Genomic DNA, 25104 nt, shown 5'->3' on the forward strand with positions numbered 1-25104 from the left:
TTACCAGACAGCATGACTCTGAGACACACAGATCTGAGTGCAAATTATGGCCACCCATAAAAATAGCCTGGGTTAGCCCAGCTCATATCCTAATAGCAATATAGCAGGTGGGAGTTAAAAATAAGATCCTATGTTTCAGTGTAAGGAATGTAGTCATCATAAACAAAGGCTGTTGCTGCTATCTTTCTCTTCCCCCCACACACACACCTCTCTGGAAGCCTATGGCAGGCCAGCCAGGGCATCACTGGTAAAGTAGCCTGAGCATGTTCTTGGCACAGCTGCCTTATCTGGGTCCCCATACTCCTCTGGGTTGGCTGATACCTCCCATCTGCCTGGAGACAGCTGGCCATAGGCAAGGAGACTGGGGTGGCATCATGTTCTCCCTGCTTCTGTGACAAGAAGAATGATCCCTTTCTACTGTGAACAGTTGAGATACCACCACTTCTGCTGTGAATGTCTCTGTATGGACAGAAGGAACTGCCTGTCCCAGGTCATGTGTGCTTGTCCAGAGAGAACTGAGGTTGTCTCTGCAATGCTGTGACCCCTTTTCCTTCCACCACCACTGCTATTTTTCTACGCTGCTATTAGAAGGTGTGTGTCTGTTCCTTTGGGAGGAGGACAGCAGAGCTCTGGCCACCAGAAATGCAAGTGGGTGCCTTGCTCTTGTGTGTGTGTATGACCATGTGGGTGTCAGTGTGTACTTAAGATGTGTCTGTTCCTGGCTATATGCACATGTGTATGTGAATGTATGTTCTCACTGTTCTCCTAGCCCTTCTTCCTCAGCCAAGCAGAGAGGGTGATCTTGAGGAGGTTCCAAACACAGCAGCACCATGGCCTCTGCCACTTCTGTGACCAGCCTGGAGGATGAAGTCAACTGCCCCATCTGCCAAGGCTCCCTGAGGGAGCCGGTCACCATCGACTGTGGCCACAACTTCTGCCGTGGCTGCCTCACCCGTTACTGTGAGATCCCGGGCCCAGACCTTGAGGAACCCCCCACTTGTCCACTCTGCAAGGAGCCTTTCCGCTCAGGGAGCTTCCGGCCCAACTGGCAGCTGGCCAGTGTGGTAGAGAATATCGAGCGCCTCAAACTGGTGTCCAGGCCGAGCACAGAGGACAATGTCTGCCAGGAGCATGGGGAGAAGGTCTACTTCTTCTGTGAGGATGATGAGATGCAGTTGTGCGTGGTGTGCCGAGAGGCTGAGGAGCACCGAGCCCATACTGTGCGCTTCCTGGAGGAAGCAGCAAGGCCCTATAGGGTAGGAGAGGGCTAACTGGGACCTTTTCAGGGTGGGTCTGGACTAAGAATCAGAGCAGAGCTGTGGATTAGTTGGGCCACTATGGAGCCAAATTCTGTCTCCTGACCCCTGTCATTACCCAGGCAACAGACCCTGGCATGGAAGACCGTGTGTTTGTGTTTGAAGCATGGTGTATGTTATTCACTTAAGGCCAATACAAAAGAGGAGCTAAGTATGTACTTGTTGAAAGGATGAATGACCAAAATGTGAGTGTGTGTGTGTGTCTGAGCACGTGTGAGTTTGTATTTGAGGCAATGATGGCACATATGGTATGGGTATGTATTGTTTGCATGTTTACCAGTGTGTGTACTGTGTTTGGGCTGAATATTTGAGTGTGTAAATGTTACTGTTTGAGTGCTCATGTTTGTAAATGAATTGGTATGTGTATATAAGAAGGTAAAATATATGTGGTGTATAATTTTATCTGTCATTAAATGAGTGTGTGCTAGTTTTAGTTGTGTATTGTATTTTTAGTATAAGTGAATCTATGTGTCAATTAATTAGTATTTGATGTTGAGAGTTCTATATGTATTTTTAAATTTACCTATACAAACATTTACATGTGTGTACCTGTTCCTAACTCTATTCTACAGCAAGCAATTTTAAAACAGCTCACTGATTATCTTTGTATTGTCTAAGTTTCTTCTCCCCTTTAGAATCATACACCAAAAAATCAATTCCATTCACAAGAGGGGGTTGTTTGGGTGTGCTCCTTTTGGGACATATGAGAAAATTGAAATAATTTCAAAGAAGGGGTCATCAAGCTGGGGACAGATCCCAGATTCCACTTACTAAAGGCAAAATAAATCAGTGTTTTACCTGAAGAAAGAAAGGTTCAAGTGGGAATACCAAGTTGCAGCCTGTGTTGACACAGGATAAAGGACCAAACCCTGATCAAAATTCTTAGATGATAAAAACCAGAGGAAAATGATCCAAAGAGAGTAAGCTGTGAAGGACAATTAAAACATTGTCAGCTGAGGGAGTGGCTCCTTCCCTTGGACCATACTTTCTCTGGAAGCAGAGGGTTGGACAAGATGACAACCCTTAGCAAACCATGTTTCCATCTTAAATATTTTATGTTCCTTCTCTCCAGGAACAGATACAGAAGTGTCTTGAGTGTCTAAGAAAAGAGAGAGAGGAGATTCAAGAGATTCAGTCAAGAGAAAATCAAAGGATACAAGTCCTACTGGTAGGACATCATCCCCTACGTGGCCTCCCCTCTTCCCTCCTCTTCCTCTTCCTTCAGAGAGGCCAGTGCCTCTCTGAACCCAAGACAGCACAGCATATAGGGCTTTGATGTCATTCTGAATTTGAATCCTGACTCTGACACTAACTAGCTCAATGACTTCTAGCACCTCTCTATTATTTCTATTTTTCTGTGAAGTGGAGATTAAAAATTTTCACTACCTCATGGCATTTCTATAAGGACTGAAATGGGATTGTACCTGTAATGCAACTTAGTGTTATGCACATAATGTGCAGTTTGCAAAAGGCAGGAAGTAGGGTGTCCCAGAGCCTCTCCTCTGCTTCCTCTGAGGCAATGCTGGATAGTCTAGTTCCCAGAAGTAGTGTGGCAGGTGGAAAGGAAGTAGGCTGCTCTTCCAAGTCTGCCTGGGGACCTGGGTGGGTCGGGGACTTTAATTTATCAATGAACCTTGGAGGATGTGGATCTGGGCCAGGAGGGAGATGGGAATGAACTAAGGAAAAAAAAAGAAGAAAAGGAGGAGGAGGGATAACTTCATGTTGGCCTTTCCTCTGGTCCCCTCAGACTCAGGTGTCCACCAAGAGACAAAGAGTGATCGCTGAGTTTGCACACCTGAGCCAGGTCCTGGAGCAGCAGCACAGCATCCTCTTAGCACAGCTGGAGAGACTGGATGGGGACATCCTGAAGCAACAGGATGAGTTTGATGTCCTGGTCAATAGGGAGATGTGCCGGTTTAGCACACTGATTGCAGAACTGGAGGAGAAGAAGGAGAGGCCGGCCAGAGAGCTCCTGACGGTGAGACCTGCCCCTGCTCTGCCCATCTGGTCTCCCTAGAGTCAGTGGAAGATGGGTCACAGGACCAGAAGTTCCGAGTTCTAGTCCTCGCTTCCTTGGTCTGTGTCTCTCCATGCTATCATCTATCAAATAGGAAAGGCACTTTCTTTTTCTACCTCACAGGGGTTCTGTGAGGATGCAGCAGTAAATGCAAATGAAAGCAGCCTTTGAAATACATCAAGTACTATGCAAATGTCAGCTGCTACTTCCAAGGCAAACTATTCTCTGTGACACTGCCCACCAGTTAGGAAGTTCTTCCTGTCTGTTTCATTTCCTCCCACTGCAGGAGAGATATTGGGGTGTCAACAAGATATCTGAAAGGAGCATGATTTAAGGGGAGACACTCAGACCACCAAACAGGAGACCTTGGGTGATACTTGCCTTTGCCTCTGACAGCAGGGGCAGTTCATTTCACCATCTGGATCTATACACTAAAAGGGCTGGGCTCTATGATCCTGGAAGCCTCGGAAAGCCTAAAACACTGTGACTCTGGATTTGGTGTCCTTTTTCTATCCAGAGCTAAGAATATGGAATTTTGTCTTTTCTGGTTATAAGAAAAGTGGGAGGAGGAAGATGGAAACTGAAACCCTGCTCTCTCTCTCTCTCTCTCCTTCTAGAATATCAGAAGCACTCTGATAAGGTAAGTGATGTAGTTTTCCTTTCCCACAGAAACACATGCATACACTCATGTACCACAAGCCCAGTTAGTATCATACAAATTTATGACAGTCTCATATTTAGGATAAAAATTTTAGGTACATTTTCACTTACTCAAATGCATTCCCATATACAGTGGTAGATACACATGCCTGCATAGTATTGCCCAAGAGCAAGCAATGGGGTCCATCCTGTTGGAACTGGAATCTTCATGCCCAGTTAGAAGGTGACTGGTTGAGCCTGGAGGTATCACAGAGGAGGAAAATTCCCAACTCTGCCATTCTGTGCTCCTAGATGTGAAACTAGAAAGTGCCGGAAACCAGAGGCTGTGTCCCCTGAGCTGGGCCAGAGGATTCGTGACTTCCCCTATCAGGTCTTCCTGCTGCAAAGGGAGGTGAAGCTGTTTCTGGGTAAGTGCTTCCCAGGCCTGCACATACCACAGGGCATGAAACCTGGCTGTAGGAGCAGCCCTATACTCTGCTGACCAGCACTGGCACTTCCAAGAGTCTTGTACCCTCCAGTGCCTTGGTCTCCTTATTTGCAGATCTTTATAAAATCTGCTTATTGGGATGATGTGACAATGAAAAGAAATAATAAAGGTGGAGATTTATAGAAAAAAACTGATTTGAAAAACAAACAAATCTGATTGATTGGCATTAAGCAGTAAGAACAATAATGATTAATAAAATCTATTATTCTCAATAATTTAAAAATCCACAGAAGCATTCATAGTACATAATAAGTTTTTGATGATGAACACTGTTAATTAATAATCAGCAACACTATTTCTTTTTGCCCTGTGGTATAAAAATGCTGACCTTCCTCTTTCCTCTTTGCCTCATTTCCCTGTTACTCTGGTTCTCAGAGCTAGACTACCCTGTGGGGACTGTGCCCCCTTTTCTGGAACAGGGAGTAGCTGGAGATGGTGTGGAGGACTTGTCGTGAAAGTCAGGAATGTTGCTCTTTGCCAGCAGCTACTTGTGACACACATGACATCATGAATAATGCCACCTATTTCTAAAAGACCCACCCACAAAAGTGTCACCCTAGAAACACTCTCCCCACAAGTTCACTTCCTGCAAGCATTTCCAGTGACCTGGTAGTGAGAGATTTTATTCTAATAGAAGACTGTCCTTTGACTATCTCAAAAATTTCCAAGCAGAAGAAATAACTTAGCCCATGTATCCAGTCATTAAATAGGTACTTTTTTAGCATTTACTGGGTCCTTGGCTCTGTGGGAAGCACTGAGGACACAGGTGAGCATGACAGGGCATCATCTGCTTAGGGTTAGGGGAATGGGTTTCAAAGTGGGCTCCCAGCTAGCAGCAGCAGCAGCCCCCGTGAACTTGTTACACATGCAAATTCTCAGTTTGACCCAGGTCAACTGAGTCAGAAATGATTGTTGTCCTAAACTTAAACCTGCTCGAGTTTAGGACACTGGTCTGGAGGGTTCCAGCTCTCATTCTTCTCTGCCTCTTCTCTTCTCTGGGACTCAGTTTCTTCATCATTAACTGTTCTATGATTTTGTGAGACTAGTGAAATCTCATCCTGCTTTATTTCCTCTGTACAGAAAAACTCTGCTTTGAGTTGGACTATGAACCAGGTGAGCAGCCTATATCTGGATGGGAGGGAAAGAGGAATCTAAAATTGAAAAGGTTATACACACACACGTACATACATTCCCACATAAATACACACAAATTATTACCTTTGCAAGGCTTGCCAGAGAACAAAGGACAGGTACACCCACTTTCCACACAGCTGGCTCCTGTTCTGATCTACACATGATGAGGGGGTAGAAAGATTAAATCAAAATAGGATCAGGAAAGGTGCCCTGGATGACAGAAGCTTTGATCTGGGTTTAGAATCACACTCTTAGAACCATGGTCAGTTGCCTCTCCTCCCTCAAAGTTGTCAGAAGGAGGACAGCTGGTGGGGGAAGAAATGAACAGAGTAGATTCCACTCAAGGCTGTTGTTCACTATCAGCCAAAGACCCTGAGAAGTCACAGAGCTGTAGGAAGGAACTCTCTGAACCAAGCACATATCTGAATTTATCACTTTGTCTCAATGTATGGGTACTAAAAGTCATAATATGCAGGGGTCTTCAGAAGTTTTTGTTGTTAGAAAGTGGCCTTCAGACCCTGAAGGTTTTTGATTTACTGAGGCAGAACGAATAACCTGCGGTGAGCCAGGAGCAAAGTCTGAATGACCATAGGTGTGGACAGAAAGGAAGCAGCTATGCCCTCCAAGTACCAAATACAGGAGAGGGACAGATGTGTCAGCAGCATGAGGTTGGAGGAGGCAGCCCAGTGTGAGCATCAATCCTCCTCCAGGTGACAGAACGGCAGAATCAGAATGAAGGAGCAAAAACACTGGGGATGACTCATCCTTTGGGGCAGGCTTTTCGGGCTTTCACATGCACACCCATCACCTGAAGACCTTGTTAAAGATACAGATTCCAGTTCAGGTGATATGCATGAAGCCTGAGAGCCCATTTCTAACAAGTTCCCAGGTGCTGGTTTGCTTAGAAACTATACACGTTGTTGGTAATAATAGCACTAACAGGTGGGTGTCAGGGGGACTTTTTAGGCTTTTCTTGAAGGAGATAACATGTCTGCTAACATCTGTGTTCCTTTTGGTTTCCCTACAGCTCACATCTCTCTAGACCCCAAGACTTCCCACCCCAAGCTCCTCTTGTCTGAGGACCACCAGCGGGCTCGGTTCTCCTACAAATGGCAGAACTCGCCAGACAACCCACAGCGTTTTGACCGGGCCACCTGTGTCCTGGCCCATGGTGGTTTCACGGGGGGCAGACACACCTGGGTGGTGAATGTAGACTTGACTCATGGTGGCAGCTGCACTATAGGTGTGGTCAGTGAGGACGTGCGGCGGAAAGGAGAGCTTCGGCTTAGGCCAGAGGAGGGGGTGTGGGCCATGAGGCTGGCGTGGGGCTTCGTCTCAGCCCTTGGCTCCTTCCCCACACGGCTTGCCCTGAAGGAGCAGCCCCGACAGGTGAGGGTGTCTCTTGACTATGAAGTGGGCTGGGTGACCTTTCTCAATGCTGTTACCCAAGAACCCATCTACACTTTCACCACCTCCTTCACCCAGAAGGTGTTCCCCTTCTTTGGACTCTGGGGCCGAGGGTCCAGTTTCTTCCTGAGCTCCTAAGATTGTGAAGTTAGCTTCCTCTAGGTACAAGACTCAAAGAGATGACTGTATGGACTGGGTCACCTGGTAGACTTGAAACAGATATCATGGCTTTAGATGATATAATGGAGTCAGGACTTCAGCAAGGACAAAATGGGATGACCTTCAGTCTGCTGATCAAACCATTTGCTCACTGCTCAGTAGATAGTCTGGAGACTTGGACCACTACCAGCTATCCTACCACCACCCCCACCAGTGCAGAAGGAGCTGTGTAGAAGAAGGAATATGAAATGTGTAGCCAGAAGACATGGGTTCTAGTCCTGGCCTTATAACCAACCAATCCTGCAGTCTTAAGTAGGGCATCTCACCTCTCTTCATCTTATTTTCATCCCAAAATAATAGGGTTTATTTACTCATATCCTCAAGACACATTTATTCTGTGCTAATTATAAACCAAGCAGCATGGTAGCCATTGGGGACATGAAAATAAAGAAAAAAAAGCTTTTCCGTTGTTTGTATGCGCTCATGGGAAGAGACAGAGACAAGAACAGGAAATTATACTATTAGGTAATGAGTGCTGTGTTAGGGGTGTGACCTGGGTGTAAGGGAAACTCAGATGAGGGAGCATAATCCATCTTGGAGAGCAGAAGGTGAGTTGAGCATGGCTTTTTGGAAAAAGTGAGTCTAAAAGATGAGTGTGATGAATGAGGAAAAGTGGGAGGAAGCATCTTAAGAAGGAATGACAGAACCTGCAGGATCTATAACCTACAGGATGCTGGGTCATATCCATTGTCCTCATGAACAGACATGCTGCCATCCCTACCCCTGACTGGACTCGATGCCTCTCTCCTCCCAGTGGTGTCACTTCTGGCTGAGAGGAAGATGTAGGACCTCAGTAGGAGGAAGACAAAGGAGGCCTGGCCATAAACCATAACCCAAGGATGACATTCAACCCTTGGGGAAAATCCTCTTTCTTATCTGTTGATGACCACCTGAGATCAAGGAATGCAATGAAAGGAATGAGATGGCAGGAAGAAATGGGTCTCATATAGCTCATCTGTGGGAACAGAAATAGCACCATCTTAACCCGTGTGCTGGGTGGAGGCAGGGGGATGAATTTGACCTGTGACCTTTAACCCAAAGAACAGAGGCTCCTCTAGGGCTGGACAAGAAGTGGCATTTGAGGGGTGAGATGGGAGAAAAAAGAGAATTGGGATTTGGAGATGTGTGCATCTGAGTGAAGAGCTATAGGAGAGATAGGAAGCCTGGTGGTATTGGGAGAGGCTGTGACTGACCACATGTGGTGTGAAGAAACTAATGAATACTGGTGGCTCCAGAAATCCCCTTGCCTGGTGCTGATTCTGGGACAGGGATGAGCACTAATACATGGCTGCCTAGAATTTGGAACATGGTTTTAGTTGTCCCAAGGTGGGGTTTTAAATCTTATGCACAATAAAAATATTGTTATAACACATTTTATTTTCTAACTCTTGTTGGTATTGTCATTTATTTTGCTTAAACATCTTCACAGGCAATCTCTTTAAAATTATCTGTTTGTTCTGATCAGACATAAACTAAAGTGTTCTATCATCTTCCCTCCTGGGGCTCCGGGGAGGAGTGAACCACCCAAGGAGCAACCTCAAGGGAGAGGGCACAGCATTCTGAAGCCCAGACTTAGAAGTCATTTGGGAAGTTCTATTCTTCATCCTCAGTTTGGTAGGTAGAAAAGATGTGGAGATCAGGAGCCAGAATTAGAGGGGGCCTAAATTGCTTTTCCTGGGTGTGCTCAATATTTCATATAAATGTTTTATATAAAAAACCTAGATTCTTACATGCCCCTATATAATGATGAAACATATTCAAAGCCCTCAAATCTCAGATATCACCAAAAAGGGGATTGTATCTTTGTTTATTCTTATTGGGTCTTGCTGGGTCCTTTAAAATGACCAGCTGGAAGACTTCACACACATTATGTCACCCAATGTAGGTAACTCTAAGAGGTAGCTTCTATTATCACCCCCATTTTAAAGTTAAGAAAGCTGAGACCTAGTGAGTTTGGATTTTTGCTTAGCCAACATCATGCAACCAGGATTTTAACTGATGTCTACCTTGAGTTTTTTACTATGATGCTGCACTGCTGTGTTCCTGGTGGGTCCTGGTGAGTCTTGGTGAATATTGTAATGTTGGCCACATCCTATGAGTGACTTGGATTCAGAAAGACAATTTGTATTTCTTACACTCAGAAAATACTCATGTTAGCTTATCAGCACCTCCTCCTCTCATAGGATAATTTTACTTGAAGTTTACCTGTTTTGGAGTGTGGACTCAGCTCAGGGGAAGTGGATCCCCAAACATGATGACTTCAAGAAAAGGCAGCTCAGCTTGTCACAGAGTCTGGACTCAGGCTCCCTCCCAAGGGAAATCCTGAAGTCTAGAGGCCCCATCCTCCCAATCACCCTCTCTAAGACTCCAAAGCAGTGGTACATACTTGTGACAGCCACAAGTTTATACCTGAGTTTTTTCACAGCTTACATTATAGAAGCACTTTCTAGTACAAAGAATGGAGACTCAAGTTAGTTTCAGTAATAGGAAATAGAGCAGACATGTAAATAAGGAAAATGAAATTTTCCATCATTAGCGTGACCTTGTGGGCAGTTATAGTTGTGGTCAGAATGTTGAGGGGGCATAAACAGGTTTCAAAGTGAGAACTGGAGATTTTAAAATGCTAAAAGTAATAACAAACACATCTAGAGCTCACTTTGGCCGGTCACTGCAGCAAATATTTTACATTTTAACTCATTTAATTTTCACAACAACCTTAGGAGGCAGGTCGTATCATTAGGATCCTCATTTTATGCATGAGAGAACTGAGACGTGGATGTGGACTAACTGGTCCTCAGCCAGCAAGCAGTGACTAGCACAGCAATAACACATGATATATACATTGAACAGTAACAGACACTGGACTTCAGATGGTCTGGCTCTCAAGTTTGCTCATTATCATTATGTAACACTGCTTCTGTATGCCCAAGACCTGGTAGAGAGGGGACCTTTGGTCCACGGAGCATAGAGCTGGACTATCCTGTAGCCATGTACAACCCAGGTTACAGACTTTTGCTCCAGTCCATGGCCAAGTGGGCAGGTCTAACCCTTCTGCTGCTGACACCCTCTGCCCCTTGATTGATGGTGTGTTCACTACAGAGCCATTCTGAATTTTTGAGAGAAGTTGATGTTCAGTGATTATTATTATCCCTCTTTGATAAGATCTTTATCAGAGAAGATGGCGGCGAAGTAGGTGGGAGCTGAGCTCTCTTGCTTGTGCATCCAGCAGGAACACTTAGCTGATATTCTGAAGGACAAAGTGAACAGCCAACAGAATTTTAACTGATAAGCAGTTTGGAAGCCAAAGTGTGCAGAGGGTGCTTCAAAATGGGTGGTAAGGAGGTTTCATAGGCAGATGGGGACAGGGAAATTCCCTCGATGTATTGCCAGAAAACAGGCTGCTGCAGGGGAATCATCGGAAGAGAGCTAGCTGCATCAGTGATAGCAGCATAGCAGCTCCGTCCACTCTGAGAGCTGGTAAATGGCAGACTCACCCCAGGAGAGACTTGAAAGTGCAAAGTTGCAGGAGATGAAAAAGCTGGCAGTGCACCCAGGCCAGGTTGTAGGTTACCAGCTGGCTGGGACAGTGCCAGAGGTGGGGTGGAAATCCTGGTGGCACCTGGAACTGAGAGAAGAGGTGGACCATGATTGGCTATGTCTGAGGTAGACTGTGAACTTGCCAGAGAGTTGGAGTCTGTGGAAAGTCAGGCAATGGAGGAATGGCAGTGGTGCCTAAAAAGACTTTTCAAATGGGAAACTGAAGCCAAAGGGACTACTTTCAAAAGGGGAACTGAGATGCACTGATCAGGGACCATGCACACAGCTGTCTGGCCATCAAAGAGAGAGGACTGTGGTCAGTGCAATTTGCTCCCACTCAGTGCACCTTACTGAAGGATCAAAGGGACGCAAAGTGAGGTGGTCTTTTGGCATAAATCCAGCACAATGGCACAGAGTGGAGAGTGCAGGTCATACAGTGCTCTGAGGATGTGGGCTGGAAACTGAGCACTTGTGATTGTTTAACGCAGACTGAGCTTCACTTCCTTGCCAAACCCCTGGAGAGATGGAGCCTAACCCCTAACTGCCATAACCCCTAACTACCAGCCGGAGCTGGGAAGATCTGCAAAACCAGCTGCTCAGGCTTAACAACCACCAATGTGTTTTTAATTTTCCCTGCACCCCTTCAAGAGTAAGACAGTATGACCTGGAGCAGTGACAAAACCAGAGACAGATCCAAAAAGAAGTCATAAAGTGAACTCCAACAGTGGAGACAAATTTTACCTTGTGCTTCATCAGAACTTGAATGTTAAAAAAAAGTCTTTATTCTTTTCATTCATTTAGGGTTTTGTTTATTTTGTTCTTCTGTCCTTCATATTGAATTTAAATTGTTCTTTCATTTCACTTGTATTCCAAATAACTCACTACTCTTGGTCTTTTACTTTTATTTGTTTTACTCAGATTATGTATTTTTATCATACTATTGTTATTCAAAATCCCACACAGCACCCTTCCCTGGGCTTAATCCATTTTGCAAATCTTCTGAACTTTATTACTGTTGTGGTAAACTTCATTTTCTCTCACACTACTCTGTGTTCCTCTTCCTTAGTGTCACTATTTCTCCTCCACCTAACATAAGCGCTTTTCTTTCTTAAGTCAGCTCACATTCTTTTCCCTTCTTATAAGACTCTTAGTTCTTTTCCACCTTTTATAAACAGTAGCTAGTTGAATAGAACACCCTGGTTATTTCTGTACTTCTCCAAAGGAACTCCAATTGTTCACTATTTGTACTTTAAATCCCATAGAACACTCTCCCCCATCTTACTCCATTTTGCCTTCCCCATTGCCCCTGATCAGTCAAGTGAGGTATTTAATTTCATTTTTTCTTTTTCTTTTCTCCCCTTCACTCTCAACCTGGGCTTTACTCCTTATTATTAGTTTGCTTCCCCTATCCCCTGAAAATAATTTTTTTGTGGTAGACATCTCATACTCACTTGTCACTTTTGTACAATATTCTTATTTCTGTTCCACCTTTACTAAAATCCATTTAGCAGTCACTGGTATCGATCCTGCTGTGGTTTTTCTGCAATTTTGCTCTCATTGATCTAATTACTTTTTGATTTTACTTCAGACCTCATAGTATACTTTTCCGTTTTCTTACCCCTTTGTTCCCATTGCCCTTCTGTGTTTTACTTGCATTTTAAAATTTGTTCTCTCCCTTTCTTTGCCTTGGTTCTATCTCTAGACCTATCAGTTCTCTCCTCTCTACCCACTCAATAACATTTTCCCTCTTTTAGTCATCTCATATTCCCTTTGTCATATATTATAATATCTGTAGTCTCTCTTCACCTTTACTAATCTTTTCTCAACTGTGGTTGAGATTGCTGATGTGGCAGGGGGTTCTTTTTGCTGACATAGATTTGGTTGTTTGGTAATACTACCTTGTTAACCAACACTGAAACAACAGCATACAAGACAAGGTGGGATTTGTGACTACCTGTAAGCCTGCTGGAGGGGAGAACCCACGAACACGTAAAGCCCAGGTACAACAAGAGAGCCAACACAAATGGAATAAAGAGCAACCCCAGAGCATCCAGACAAGGAGATCAAAGATATCACACAGCTGAGTGCCACAGAACTCCTACCACAGAAATCTACCTCACAAAGACAGCTGACAAAGCAGAGCATTCTGAGACATGGAAACAAAAAAATAAGAGTCACCTAAAATGGGGAGAAAAGAAAGAATCCCCAATTGAAAGACATGGGAGAATCCCTCATAAATGAGCTAATGAAATTGAGGCACGCACACTATGAGACATAGAATTTGGAAAAATGGTTATAAGGATGCTCAAGGAACTGATTGGGATCTATAACAGCATGAAAAATGAAATAGAAACTATAAATAAGAACCAAGAAAAAAAGGAAGAATACAATATCTGAAATTAAAAAATACACTAGAAGAAATTACAAGAATGCTAAATGAAGCTGAGGAATGAATTAGTGTGCTGGAAGACATAGCAGAAAGAAACACCCATGTAGAACAGCTGCATGTAAAAACATAAAAAAGTATGAGGATAGCTTAAGAGAACTTCAGGACAACATGAAATACAACAATATTGGAATCATAGGAATACCAGAAGGAGAAGAAAAGGAGCAAGGGACAGAAAACCTGTTTGAAAAAAATAATGACAGAAAATTCCCTAACCTGGGCAGGGGAAAGCAATGCATGTTCAGGAAGCACAAAGGGTCCCATCAAGAGGAACCCACAGAGGCCTACTCTAAGACACATCATAATTAAAATGACAAATTTTAAGCACAAAGAGATAATCATAAAAGCAGCAAGGCAGAAACAAGAGGTAACATACAAGGGAGCCCTGACAAGGCTAGCAGCTAATTTCTCAACAGAAACGCAACAAGCCAGAAGTGAGTGGAAAGAAATATTCCAAGTAATGAAAAAGCAAAGGACTGCAACCCAGAAGGCTCTACCCAGCAAGGCTCTCATTTAAAATGGAAGGTAAAATTAGAAGCTTCCCAGACAAAAGAAGGCTGCAAGAATATATCTCCACCAAACCAGCACTGCAAAATATGTAAAAGGAAATGCTTTAAGAAAATGAAGAAAAAGACAAGAGAGAAAAACAAACACAGGTACAAAAGGGGAAATGGCAATGAATAACCTATCAATAATAACCTTAATGTTAATGGATCAAATGTTCCAATCAAAAGACATAGGCTGACTGGATAATAAACATGACTTGTGGATGTGCTGCCTATGAAAGACCCACCCCAGAACAAAAGACTTACACAGACTAAAGTGAAGGGTTAGAAAAAAATATTCCAAGCAAATGGACAGGGGGAAAAAAGCCAGGGTAACAATACTTCTATCAGACAAAATAGACTTCCAAACAAATGCCATAAAAAGAGACACTGAAGGACACTTCATAATACTTAAGGGAAGAATCCATCAAGAACACAAACATATCTGCACCCAACATAAGACCACCCAAATACATAAGGAAAATCTTGGAGGACTTTAAGAAAGATACAGACAACAACACACCTATACTAAGAGATTTTAATACCCTCCAGTCAACAATGACAGATGTTCCAAGCAAAATGTCAAAAAGGATACTGTGGCATTGAATGACACACCAGATCAAATGGACTTAACTGATATATACATATAAAAGCTCTCATCTCAAAGAAGCAAAATACAAATTATTTTCCAATGTGCATGGAAGAGTTTCAAAGATAGACCCCATGATAGGACACAAAACAAGCCTCAAAAATTCAAGAAAATTGAAATCATATCAAGCATTTTCTTCAACTACAAGGGAGTGAAACCAGAAACCAATCTCAAGAAAAAAACTCAAAAACACTCATGCTAATGGAGATTGAATAGCACACTATTAAACAATGAATGGGTTCAGCATGAGATCAAGTAAGAAATAAAAAAAAGTTTCTGGAAACTAATGAAAATGAACTCAACAATCCAAGCTTATGGTACACAGAGAAGGCAGTCCTGAGAGGGAAGTTCATAGTGATACAGGCCTATCTAGAAAAGACAGAAACATTTAAAATAAACAATCTACCCCATACCTACAAGAAATGGAGGAACAACAACAAAGACAGCCCAGAGCAAGTAGAAGGAAGGAAATAAGCAAGATCAGAGCAGAATTAAATGACATGGAGACTAAAAGCACAATTCTAAGGATCAATGAATCCAGCAGCTGGTGCACTGAGAAGATAAACAAAATCAACAAGCCTTCAAGCAGATTCATCAGGAAAAAAAGAGAGAGGACCCAAATAAACACAATCAGAAATGAAAGAGGAGAGATTACAACTGATACCACAGAAATACAATGGATTGTAAGAAATTACTATGAAGAACCATATGGCATGAAATTTGACAACCTGGGTGAAATGGACAAATTTCTAGGGAAAAAATCTTCCAAAGCTGAATTAAGAAGAAGCAGAAAGCCTGAACAGACCAATAACAGCTGACAAAATTGAAGCAGTAATCAAAAAACTCCTAACACACAAAAGCCCTGAACTGGATATGGTTTCACAGGAGAACTCTATAAAGCATAAGGAAGAGCTAACCCCTATCCTTCACAGACTGTTCCAAAAACTGCAAGAAAACAGAAGACTCCCAAAGTTTTTTTTATGAAGCCAGAATCATCCTATTCCCAAAACCAGATAAAGACATAACAAAGAAAGAAAACTTCAGGCCAATATCACTGATGAATATAGACACTAAAATCCTCAATAAAATATTGGCAAACTGCATCCAGAAATAAGATGAAAATATCATACACCATGATCAAGTGGAATTCACTCCTGGGGTGTGAGGATGGTACAATACTCACAAGTCAATAAATGTAATACATCACATAAACAAAAGGAAAGAAAAAATCACGTGATCATATCAATAGATGTTGAAAAAGCATTTGATAAAGTACAGCACCCATTTATGATAAAAACACTCAGCAAAGTGGGAATAAATGGAGCATTTCTCAAGCTAATAACGACCGTACACGAGAAACCTCAGCCAACATCATACTTAATGGGCAAAAACTAAAAGCTTTCCCACTAAGATCGGGAACAAGACAAGGATGTCTGATTTCATCACTTCTATTCAACATAGTACTGGAAGTCCTGGCCACAGCAATCATACCAGAAAAAAATAAAAGCATCCAAATTGGAAAAGAGGAAACAAACCTGTCATTGTTTGCAGATGACATGATAGCGTACGTAGAAAATCCTAGAGACTCCACCAAAAAACTGCTCAACCTAATAAATGAATTTGGCAAAGCAATGGGATACAAAGTCAATATTCAGAAATCAAGGGCATTTTTGTACACCAACAATGAAATATCATAAACAGAAACCAGGGGAAAATCCCATTTGATATAGCAACAAGAAAAAAAATATTCATGAATAAACCCATCCAAAGAGGTAAAAGACCTGTACTCAGAAAACTACACAACACTGAAGAAAGAAATTAAGGAAGACACAATGAAATGCAAGCATATACCGTGTTCATGGATTGGAAGAATTAACATCATTAAAATGTCCATACTACCCAAAGCATTTTATAGATTCAATGAAATCCCTATTAAAGTACCAATAGCATATTTCACAGACATAGAACAAACACTTCAGAAATGTATATGGAACCATAAGTGACCTCAAATAGCTGAAGCAATTTTGAAAAAGAAGAAGAAAGTAGGAGGGATCACAATACCTGGTATCAAACTGTATTACATGGCCACTGTAATCAAAACAGCCTGGTACTGGTGTAACAACAGACACATCAACCAATGGAACAGGTTAGAGAGCCCAGATATAAACCCAAGTCTCTATATTCAATTAATATTTGACAAAGGGGGCAAGAACATAAAATGGAGTAAAAATAGCCTCTTCAACAAATGGTGTTGGGATTGCTGGAGAGATACGTACAAAAAAAAAAAAAGAAACTTGACCACCAACTTACACCATAAACAAAAATAACTTCAAGGTGGATAAAAGACTTAAATATAAGTCTTGACACCATAAAAGTCCTTCAGGAGAACATAGGTAGAACATCTCAGATATTCCATGCAGCAATATTTTCACTGATATGTCCCATAGAGCAAGGGATATAAAGGAAAGAATAAACAAACGGGACTACATCAAATTAAAAACTTCTCCATAGCTAAAGAAAACATCAGCAAAATGAAAAGGGAACAAAAATATGAGAAAATGTATTTGCCAGTGATACCTCAGACAAGGGTTTGATCTCCAAATTATATAAAGAACTCACACTACTCCACACCAGGAAGACAAACAACCCAATTAAAAAACGGGCAAAGGACTTGAACAGACAATTCTCCAAGGGGGATGCATAGAGGGCCCAGAGAAGTATGAAGGGATACTCAGCATCACTAGGCCTCAAAGAGATGCAAATTAAAACCACAATGAGACACTGCTTCACACCAGTCAGGCTGGCCATAGTAAACAAATCAACAAACAACAAGTGCTGGCAAGGTTGTGGAGAAAAGGGAACCCCAATGCACTGTTCATGGGAATGCAGACTGGTGCAGCCACTGTGGAAAACAGTATGGAATTTCTTCAGAAAACTTAACACGGAATTGCCTTTTGACCTGGCAATTCCACTGCTGGGATTATACCCTAAGAATCCTGAAACACCAATTCTGAAGAACTGGTGCCCCTCAGTGTTCATAGTGGTGCTATTTATAATAGCCAAGTGCTGGAAACAGCCTAAGTGCCCATTGGTAAATGAGTGAATCAAAACCTATGGTACATTGCCCTGGCTGGTGTAGCTCAGTGAATTGAGTGCGGGCCTGCGAACCACACGATCGTGGTTCAATTCCCAGTCAGGGCACATGCCTGGGTTGCAGGCCAGTTCCCAGCAGGGGACTCACGAGAGGCAACCACACATTGATATTTCTCTCCTTCTCTTCCTCTCTAAAAATAAATAAAATATTTTTAAAAACCCTATGGTACATTTACATAATGGAATACTACACAGCAGAAAGAAAGAATGAAGTCCTACCCTCAAGATGGCATAGATGGGCTGGAGAGTATTATGCTAAGTGTAATAAGCCAGGTGGCAAAAGACAAATACCATATGATCTCACGTATGAGTGGAACCTAATAAACAAAACAAACAAGTGGGAAAAATAGAACCAGAGACATGGAAATAAAGAGGAATCTGACAGTAATCAGAGGGGAGTGGGGAGGAGGATAATGGGGTATGAAGGGGTAGGGTGAAGTCAAGGAACATGTCTAAAGGACTCATGGACAAAGCCAAAGTGGGGTAGGATTGAGGGTGGGAGGTGGGGCATGGGTAGGGTCAGGGAAAATAATGGGAGGAAATGAGGACATTATAATTAAAGAACAGTAAAAAATTTTTAAATAAAAAGAAATCTTTAATATCCTTAAAAAGAAAAGCTCTTTCTCAGCAGGCCACTTGATAGGCCTGATTAGCCAACCATCTGCTGGTCAGATACCCACAGGAGCCCATTCAACTTTAGTCACATCAGAAGAGGACATAAGGGCTGCCAGGCACCTTCAGGATAAGTGGTTCAGGTGGTAACAGAGTCTTGGAAGTTGTCAGTCTCCTCCCACTCCTGGTAGGACACTTCTGGATAGATTGCCTGTGTAATGTTAACCCCATCTAGGATGCAACTGTCACCTCCAGGGCTATCTTTGCTCGGCTATCATCTTGTTATATTTGGGGTTTCATGTTTTCAGCTTCCTGCTTAGTACATCTACATCTTTGTTTCTCACTCTCTCCCCATCTTCTCATCTCCCTGCCCCCAACCCATCTGGCACCAAGAGTCCAAACTGGTTTTTCTGAAACATCACTTGTTCCCTTCACTCCTATGATGGCTGTCTATCTTGGTGTTATTCATCTAATGCTCTGCTTGACGCTGGTCTTCCCCATTCCTGAATATTCCAGATAGAACAGGCCGGTCTCCTCATATTCTTGCAGCTGTGCCATGACCTTTTCCCTAGCTTTCTGGACCAGTATGATCTCATCTTTCTCTCCCAGTATCCAGTCCCATCTCCCTCACAAAGCTGACTCTAACTCTCTCATCCTCACTTGTGTCTTCTTCTCTGAACCCCCATAGCACTTAGCAACTGGAATATTTAATTTAACCTTTCACACACTCCCTTGTTAGTATATATGTGTTTGCCCTGGTTCCATAGCTAGATTATAAGCTTCGGATGGAGGAAAAGAATAAAAAGATAGAATTACCATATATGAGTGTTTATAGCATGTTAGGACTGCAGCATACACAATAATATTTAATTCTCCAACAATCCAAAAGCCACATGTACTATTATCTTCATTTTAGAGGGGGTGATACTGAGGTTCACACAGGTAGAGTAACTTGCCCAGGGTTGCAGAGGTGTTAGGTTGGGATTAAATTTAAGTCAAATTTTTACTTTTTTTACTTTTTTTTGCAGAGGTTGCAGAGGTGTTAGGTTGGGATTAAATTTAAGTCAAATTTTTACTTTTTGCACTACAGTGCAACATTTCCTTGTGGCCATATTTTATTCTATATATCCATCAGTGTCTAGCACAGTGTTGACTCTTTCAGCAAGGCCTCAATACATACTAGTCAGAGTCTCCTGCTGTTAAACACCAAGTGTCAGAAAAAATGGCCCTTATATTTTTTATTAATTCATTCATGTATCCACTTAATAAATTTCATGAGAATAAACTATGAACCATGCACTATCTTAAGCACTGGGGGTACACAAAATTCTGTCCTTATTCACCCAAATAAGGATGCACAAATAATGTACAAATGCACTACTTATTCATTGCTTTGTAAAAATCACTACAAATTTAATGTCATAAAACAACATACACTTATTACATCACAGGTTGTGTGACACTTATTATATCAGTTTCTGTGGGTCATAAATTTGGGTCCTCTGCTTAGGGTCTTACTAGGCTGTAGTCAAGGTGTCAGCTGGACTGGGTTCCTACCTGGAGACTCCACTAGGGAAAAATCTTCTCCCAGGTTCACTTAAGCAGTTGGCAGAATTCATTTTCTTGCAGCTGCAAGATGAAGGGCCCTGCTTCTTTTAGGCTGAAAGCTGGAGGCTGCTCTCAGCTTCTAGAGGCAGTTTTCTGGCCACATGGGCCACTCATTTTATCAATTCCACAAGGACACTCTCAAAAAGTCACTGAAGTGACATCCCATTCCCTTTGCTATACAACATAACTTAATCTTGAAAGTGACATTTGATCACCTTACCATATGCCACTGTTAGAAGCAACTCACAGATCCTGCTTGCACCCAAGGGGAAGGGATCATACCAAGGGCATGAACACCAAGTGGGGAGGATCATGCGGGCCATCCTAGGCTCTGTCCATCACAGAAATACAGAGTACTAGGTGAGTGGTCCAGACAACAGGTTCTAAAGGAACTCAGAAGAAATATTCATTGCAATAGAACTGCGAGCTCCAAGTGCAGAAGTGGCCTCACCACATGTGAGCATATGCCTCCTAGGTGCCAAGATACTCTTGTTTTAATATGAGATTGTGAGAGATAGGCACCTGTCACTTCACAAGCAAAGTGGAAATCTTGCATCCTGACCTCTAACAGTGGAAGCCGCAAGCACGAGGAACAGACTGTGACTATAGTCCAAGAGTCAGAGGGTCAGGGCTCAGGTCATGGCTGTGGGGATGAAGAAACGGGGTCACGTTCAGGAGATGTCAGGTCTGAAGGTACACTGGGTAGAACTAATGGGAGGTTGGGCAGGTTGGAGGAAGCACATTGAGGAGGATGAGGTGAGTCTGAGATGAGGTGTGGGGGTGACTTTTCCCACATGTCCCCCTGTCTGCCACAGATGAAAGTAAACACTACCAAGACGTGATCTGCTTGGGGAGGAGAGGTGGCCGATCCCTCAAAAGGGGAGGGCCTTGAGCCCCTTCCTCCAGGGGCTTTTACTGGGTTATAACACAGGAATACTGGGCAGCAAGGATTAAACAGTAGATAACACTTCAAAGAAATCTGAGGGCTTAGTCTGAGTCAGTGTCTGTCAGGAAGGGGGTTTACAGAAACTTTAGGGTTTCCTGCTCGGACCCTTAACATATGAATGAAAATACTCTTAATAGAGCAGGTTTCACAGGTTTTTTAAAAATTCTGTATGATGCCAGATTTTACCTCAGGATCTGCTCTGGCAAGGCAAGGAGCTGCACCCCTCCCCATCAGGTATTCAGGCTTAAGTGGATTAGAGCCAGGAAGTGCTTCTCCCAGGGGACATGGGGACTCGGGCTATGTCACATAGCCGGGGTGGGGCACGGGTCTATTGCTCTCTCTTTGTTGCAGCCCCCAAGTCCTTCCATGATGGCCTCCCAAGTGATCATGTCTGGCTTAGGTTGCTCCTTGCTGTGAGGAGCCTTACCTGTCAACAACATTGACCATGCTTTGGGGGCAGGGAGGAAACTGAGGCATCATTTGCTACCAGAGAAAAGTTTTGTCTCCTGTGGCTCGCATTCCGGAGGTCACTCACTCATCCTTAGCCACGGGAGGTAGTTACAATTCCTGAAACCAGGCAGAGTGGTCCCCAACAATGAGGAGGCCTGAGGATAAACATGTCAGAGTTGCCGAGGATGGCTCAAGAAGTAATTTGTTGACTCTTTTGTGTAACTTGGAACAAATAGCTTCTAATTTTTGTGGAGCACTCCTAGAAACAAAAAAATCCTTCAGTAGATTTTGTTACATCTTCTACTGGTCATGTACATAAAGATACAAAAGTTAACAGAGCAGCGGATACCCCTGACTTTGATAAAGCCATGTGCAAGTGTGTGCTTATATGTGGGCTTGTATGTATAAGTACATGTGTGGAGAGAGGAGACAATTCATACCTGGTCATTAAGTCACTGGCATTCTAGAAGAGAGATGAAGAGAGTGAGAATCACAATTCTCAAGTTCCTGTCACCCCCCGCCCCTGCCAATTCCCTCCCCAGCCCACTATTGGATGCTATTTGGGGTGACCCCTTGAGAAGTGGAGAATGGCACCTCTCCTCTGCAACTCACTTTGCTTCAGCAGCATTGTGTGACCAACCCATGCCATCCCCTGTGGAAAACCACATCCTTGGGTAGGGCCTTGGGGTGCACCTCAGTGTGTGGCATGCACATCTTTGGCCATTCTCTCCAGATCAGCCATCAGGCTGCTGAGCTGTGTGATTGCCCTGCACACATCTGCTGGCATGGGCTCCAGATGCTTCAGCTGCTGCTGGGGCAGGGCATCCAGTTACCTCTGGATTTGGTGCTGGCTCCCCAGCTGTGCCTCTAACTGGTAGGGCTCACTATCCACCTGAAACTACAGAGAAGAAATTCCCTGAGATTCACTTGTCAACTGGTTTCTTTCTGCCCTTCAGTCTCTGAGCAACTGAGTGAGAAAGCTGATTTCTCAGCCCTCTTTCCCTCATAGCATTGTCTCTGTCATAGGTATTACAGAGGCAACTGTGCTCCTCACACATGTAGGGACAGCTCTACTTGCTGCCTCTCAATCTTGTGAACATCCACAGATGCCATGTCACATATGGTGGCGCACACACACCCAGCTCAGCTCCATCCTTCTACTTCCTGTTTTTATTCAGGTCATAGGGTAAGGAAGACCCTAGGCCTAAGTAAGAGGGACAGAAAGGTAGATAATCAGAGACAGAACCAGAGACCCATATTTTGTATAGTAATTTTCAATTGAGGAGCTGCTTGTCTCCTTTGATCCTTACCATAAACCAGGCTGAGCAGAAATGTCTTCCATTTAATTTGTGCACCACATGAAGGTCAGAGAGCTTGCCTCGCCCCAGGTGCCTCAACCAGCAAACTCTGAGGCCTGCCAAATTCCACACCCAGGTTTCAAGCCTCCAGGACTGCTCCCAACATCAGACTGGAGTCAGACATATGGCCATGACAAGGAATATGGGCCTTGGTGACACTTGGAGGTAGCCTTTCCCAGGACTCTGTGACCCTCACCTGCACAGCCTCCTGAGCCCTGAGCCACCAAAGTTCTTGGATATCCTTTCTTAGCTTCCTGTTCCTGAGGTTGAGTCATTCCTAGAGAGGCAGATGCTCTGCTTGTCACACTGGGGGGTGAGTATGGCATTCAGCGGAGCATGGTTTGTGTTCTGACCCCAGGATGAGGGTAAAGTAAAATTCTGCTCATAAAGAGGCAGCCTTTAAAGTGTCCTGCTTGGGGTAAGGAGTATGAGTTTATTTAATGGATAATGATGGGGAAAAGCAATGGTAATTTTTTAAAAAGACTATACAAAATAACATAGTAACAGAAACACTTGATTTGGGATGTTTTTCTGCCAACATCTACAAGTTGATCACTAGCAGTTCCTATTCCTTCACATGAGCCAGTAACACCAGTGCAGAGACTGACTTATAGAGGAGACATACCACTGGGCCACACCCTCAGCCTGGCTGGGATGGACAAGAGCCCTCTTTTAGAGACATGGGATTTTTCTCTAAATCTTAACACAGTGTCTGGATGGGACACTGTATCCTCGGAGCTAAGAATACAATGATGTAAGGATATGATGTTTAGAAACATAATTTCCATTCTGGCTGGCATGGTTCAGTGGGCTGAGCACCAGCCTGAGAACTGAAAGGTCAGTGGTTTGATTCCCAGTCAGGGCACACACCTGGGTTCCAGCCAAGTCCCCTGTTGGGGGTGTGTGAGAGGCAACCAATCAATGTTTCTTTTTCTCTCTTTCTCCCCCACTTCCCTTTACCGGCCGGCTGGTAAAGACCTCGGAGCTGCTGCTGCTGCAGCGGTCGGGGCCCAGAGGCTTCCATCTATGGCCAGCGTCAGGGCATCTGCCACAGAGAACTCATCGGGAGCCGGGCACCTGTGAGTAAAGACAAAAGCGGCAGAGGCAGGGCCGGCTGCCCTCGGCCAGCCCTTAACGGCCCCGGAGCCACCACTGCTGCCGCATTAGGAGTGTAGAGCGTTCCGTCTGTGGCCAGCGATGAGGGCGTCTGCCATGGAGGACTCATCGAGAGCCTGGCACCCAGTGGAGCCTTGGGCCGGCTGCGGGGTCCTTGGAAGAGAGCTGGCTCCGTCCCTCCCCATCTAGGCGGGGCTGGGTGGCAGAGACCTATCTGCCTAGGTTTGCAGGGAGGGTGGCAAGGACAGGGGGCCATGTTCAGTTACGATCTCTGTGGTCCACAGCCAACCAGCCTGTCAGCCCGGGAAATTTGAGAGGAGCATTGTCCTAACGAGTCGGGTTGGGGATTGGGCTGGGCTGAAAGGCAGGGTTTCTGGAGAAGTTTTTATTGGAAAGTGGACTGAGGTGTTCTCTTGCGAAGGCAGCTTGACTTGCTTCTCACCCAGCCACAGGACTGGGAAGGACCAGTACCAGATCCCGTGGGACCCAGGCAGCCTGTCGGGTGTGTGGGCACCCACCCGCACCAAAGTCTGGTAGCCTGGCTGGTGCTCGGATGTGCGCCTGGGCCTACAACCCAGCCGTCAGAGGGGTCCTGCCAAAACCAGAAAAACCAGATTGGACAGTTTAAAACCAACAAGGGAGGGTTTTTGTTTTGGGTTTGGTTTTTTTTTTTTTTTTTACCTTTTTTTACCTTTTTCTTTCAGTAATCATATATATTTTTTAATTTTATTGTTGCTGTATCTTTCAGTACTTTTCCTCTCCTTTCTTTTTTCCTGTTTTAGTCTTTCTTCCTTTCACCCCAAACTTATTGCTTTTTCCTCACTTCTCTTGCCCTTTTTTTGTGTGTTTGTTTGTTTGTTTGTTGCTTTCTATAGCACTGTAAGTACTTCACAACACATCTGTCCAGTCTTAGCCCACTTTACAGGTTCCTGAATTCTATTACTGTAGTGATTAACTCTACTTGCTCACATGCTATGCCTATTTACTATTCTTTACTCTCACCTTACCTCAAAATCTGACCTCCCGCAACCTCACTGATTTCTAGATCCAACTCACAAGCCTTCCCTCTCCAACAAGAGACTTATCTTTGGTCTATCCTTTCTTAAAAGTGGCAAATTGGGTTGAAGATTACACTTAACACTATATATAGCCTAAAGATCTTCTATCTCTTCTCTACTGGCTGTGACTGTAAATATCATAAAGTACTCTCCTGCTGTCATAAACCATTTTGGCTCCCCCTCCAACTGATCACACACACACAAAGAAAGGAGTAGATGGAAATGGAGAACATCAAGATACCGGCAGGAGACTGCATCACTGAATTTCACAGGTATTCTACCACAGAAGTTCACACCATAAACCCAGGGAGTAAGAACAGCTCAATTTAAGAAGCTGAGGCTAACAAGAAGAGTCTCGTGAACAATGGGAAGACAAAGAAACAATG

General features: G+C 43.7%; 1 protein-coding gene across 5 annotated transcripts; it reads left to right on the forward strand.

The window, feature by feature from the left end:
• Positions 1–214: 214 nt before the first annotated feature.
• Positions 215–8478, forward strand: LOC118986965 (tripartite motif-containing protein 10). 5 transcript variants are annotated; one of them, XM_037046011.1, is made up of 8 exons: positions 216–648; positions 770–1256; positions 2389–2484; positions 3064–3294; positions 3951–3973; positions 4285–4400; positions 5561–5593; positions 6642–8478. In XM_037046011.1, the coding sequence occupies exons 2-8, from the start codon at positions 831–833 to the stop codon at positions 7157–7159; spliced, it is 1443 nt and encodes a 480-aa protein (XP_036901906.1). In that variant the 5' UTR covers positions 216–648; positions 770–830; the 3' UTR covers positions 7160–8478. The 5 variants fall into 5 exon arrangements, with proteins under 5 accessions (XP_036901911.1, XP_036901906.1, XP_036901907.1 ...); XM_037046012.1 differs by having other exon boundaries at positions 216–591; XM_037046014.1 differs by having other exon boundaries at positions 216–449.
• The last annotated feature ends 16626 nt before the right edge of the window (positions 8479–25104 follow it).

This window comes from Sturnira hondurensis, unplaced genomic scaffold (genome assembly GCF_014824575.4).
Source record: "Sturnira hondurensis isolate 20B ecotype Veracruz unplaced genomic scaffold, ASM1482457v3 Scaffold0004751, whole genome shotgun sequence".
Taxonomy (NCBI): domain Eukaryota; kingdom Metazoa; phylum Chordata; class Mammalia; order Chiroptera; family Phyllostomidae; genus Sturnira; species Sturnira hondurensis.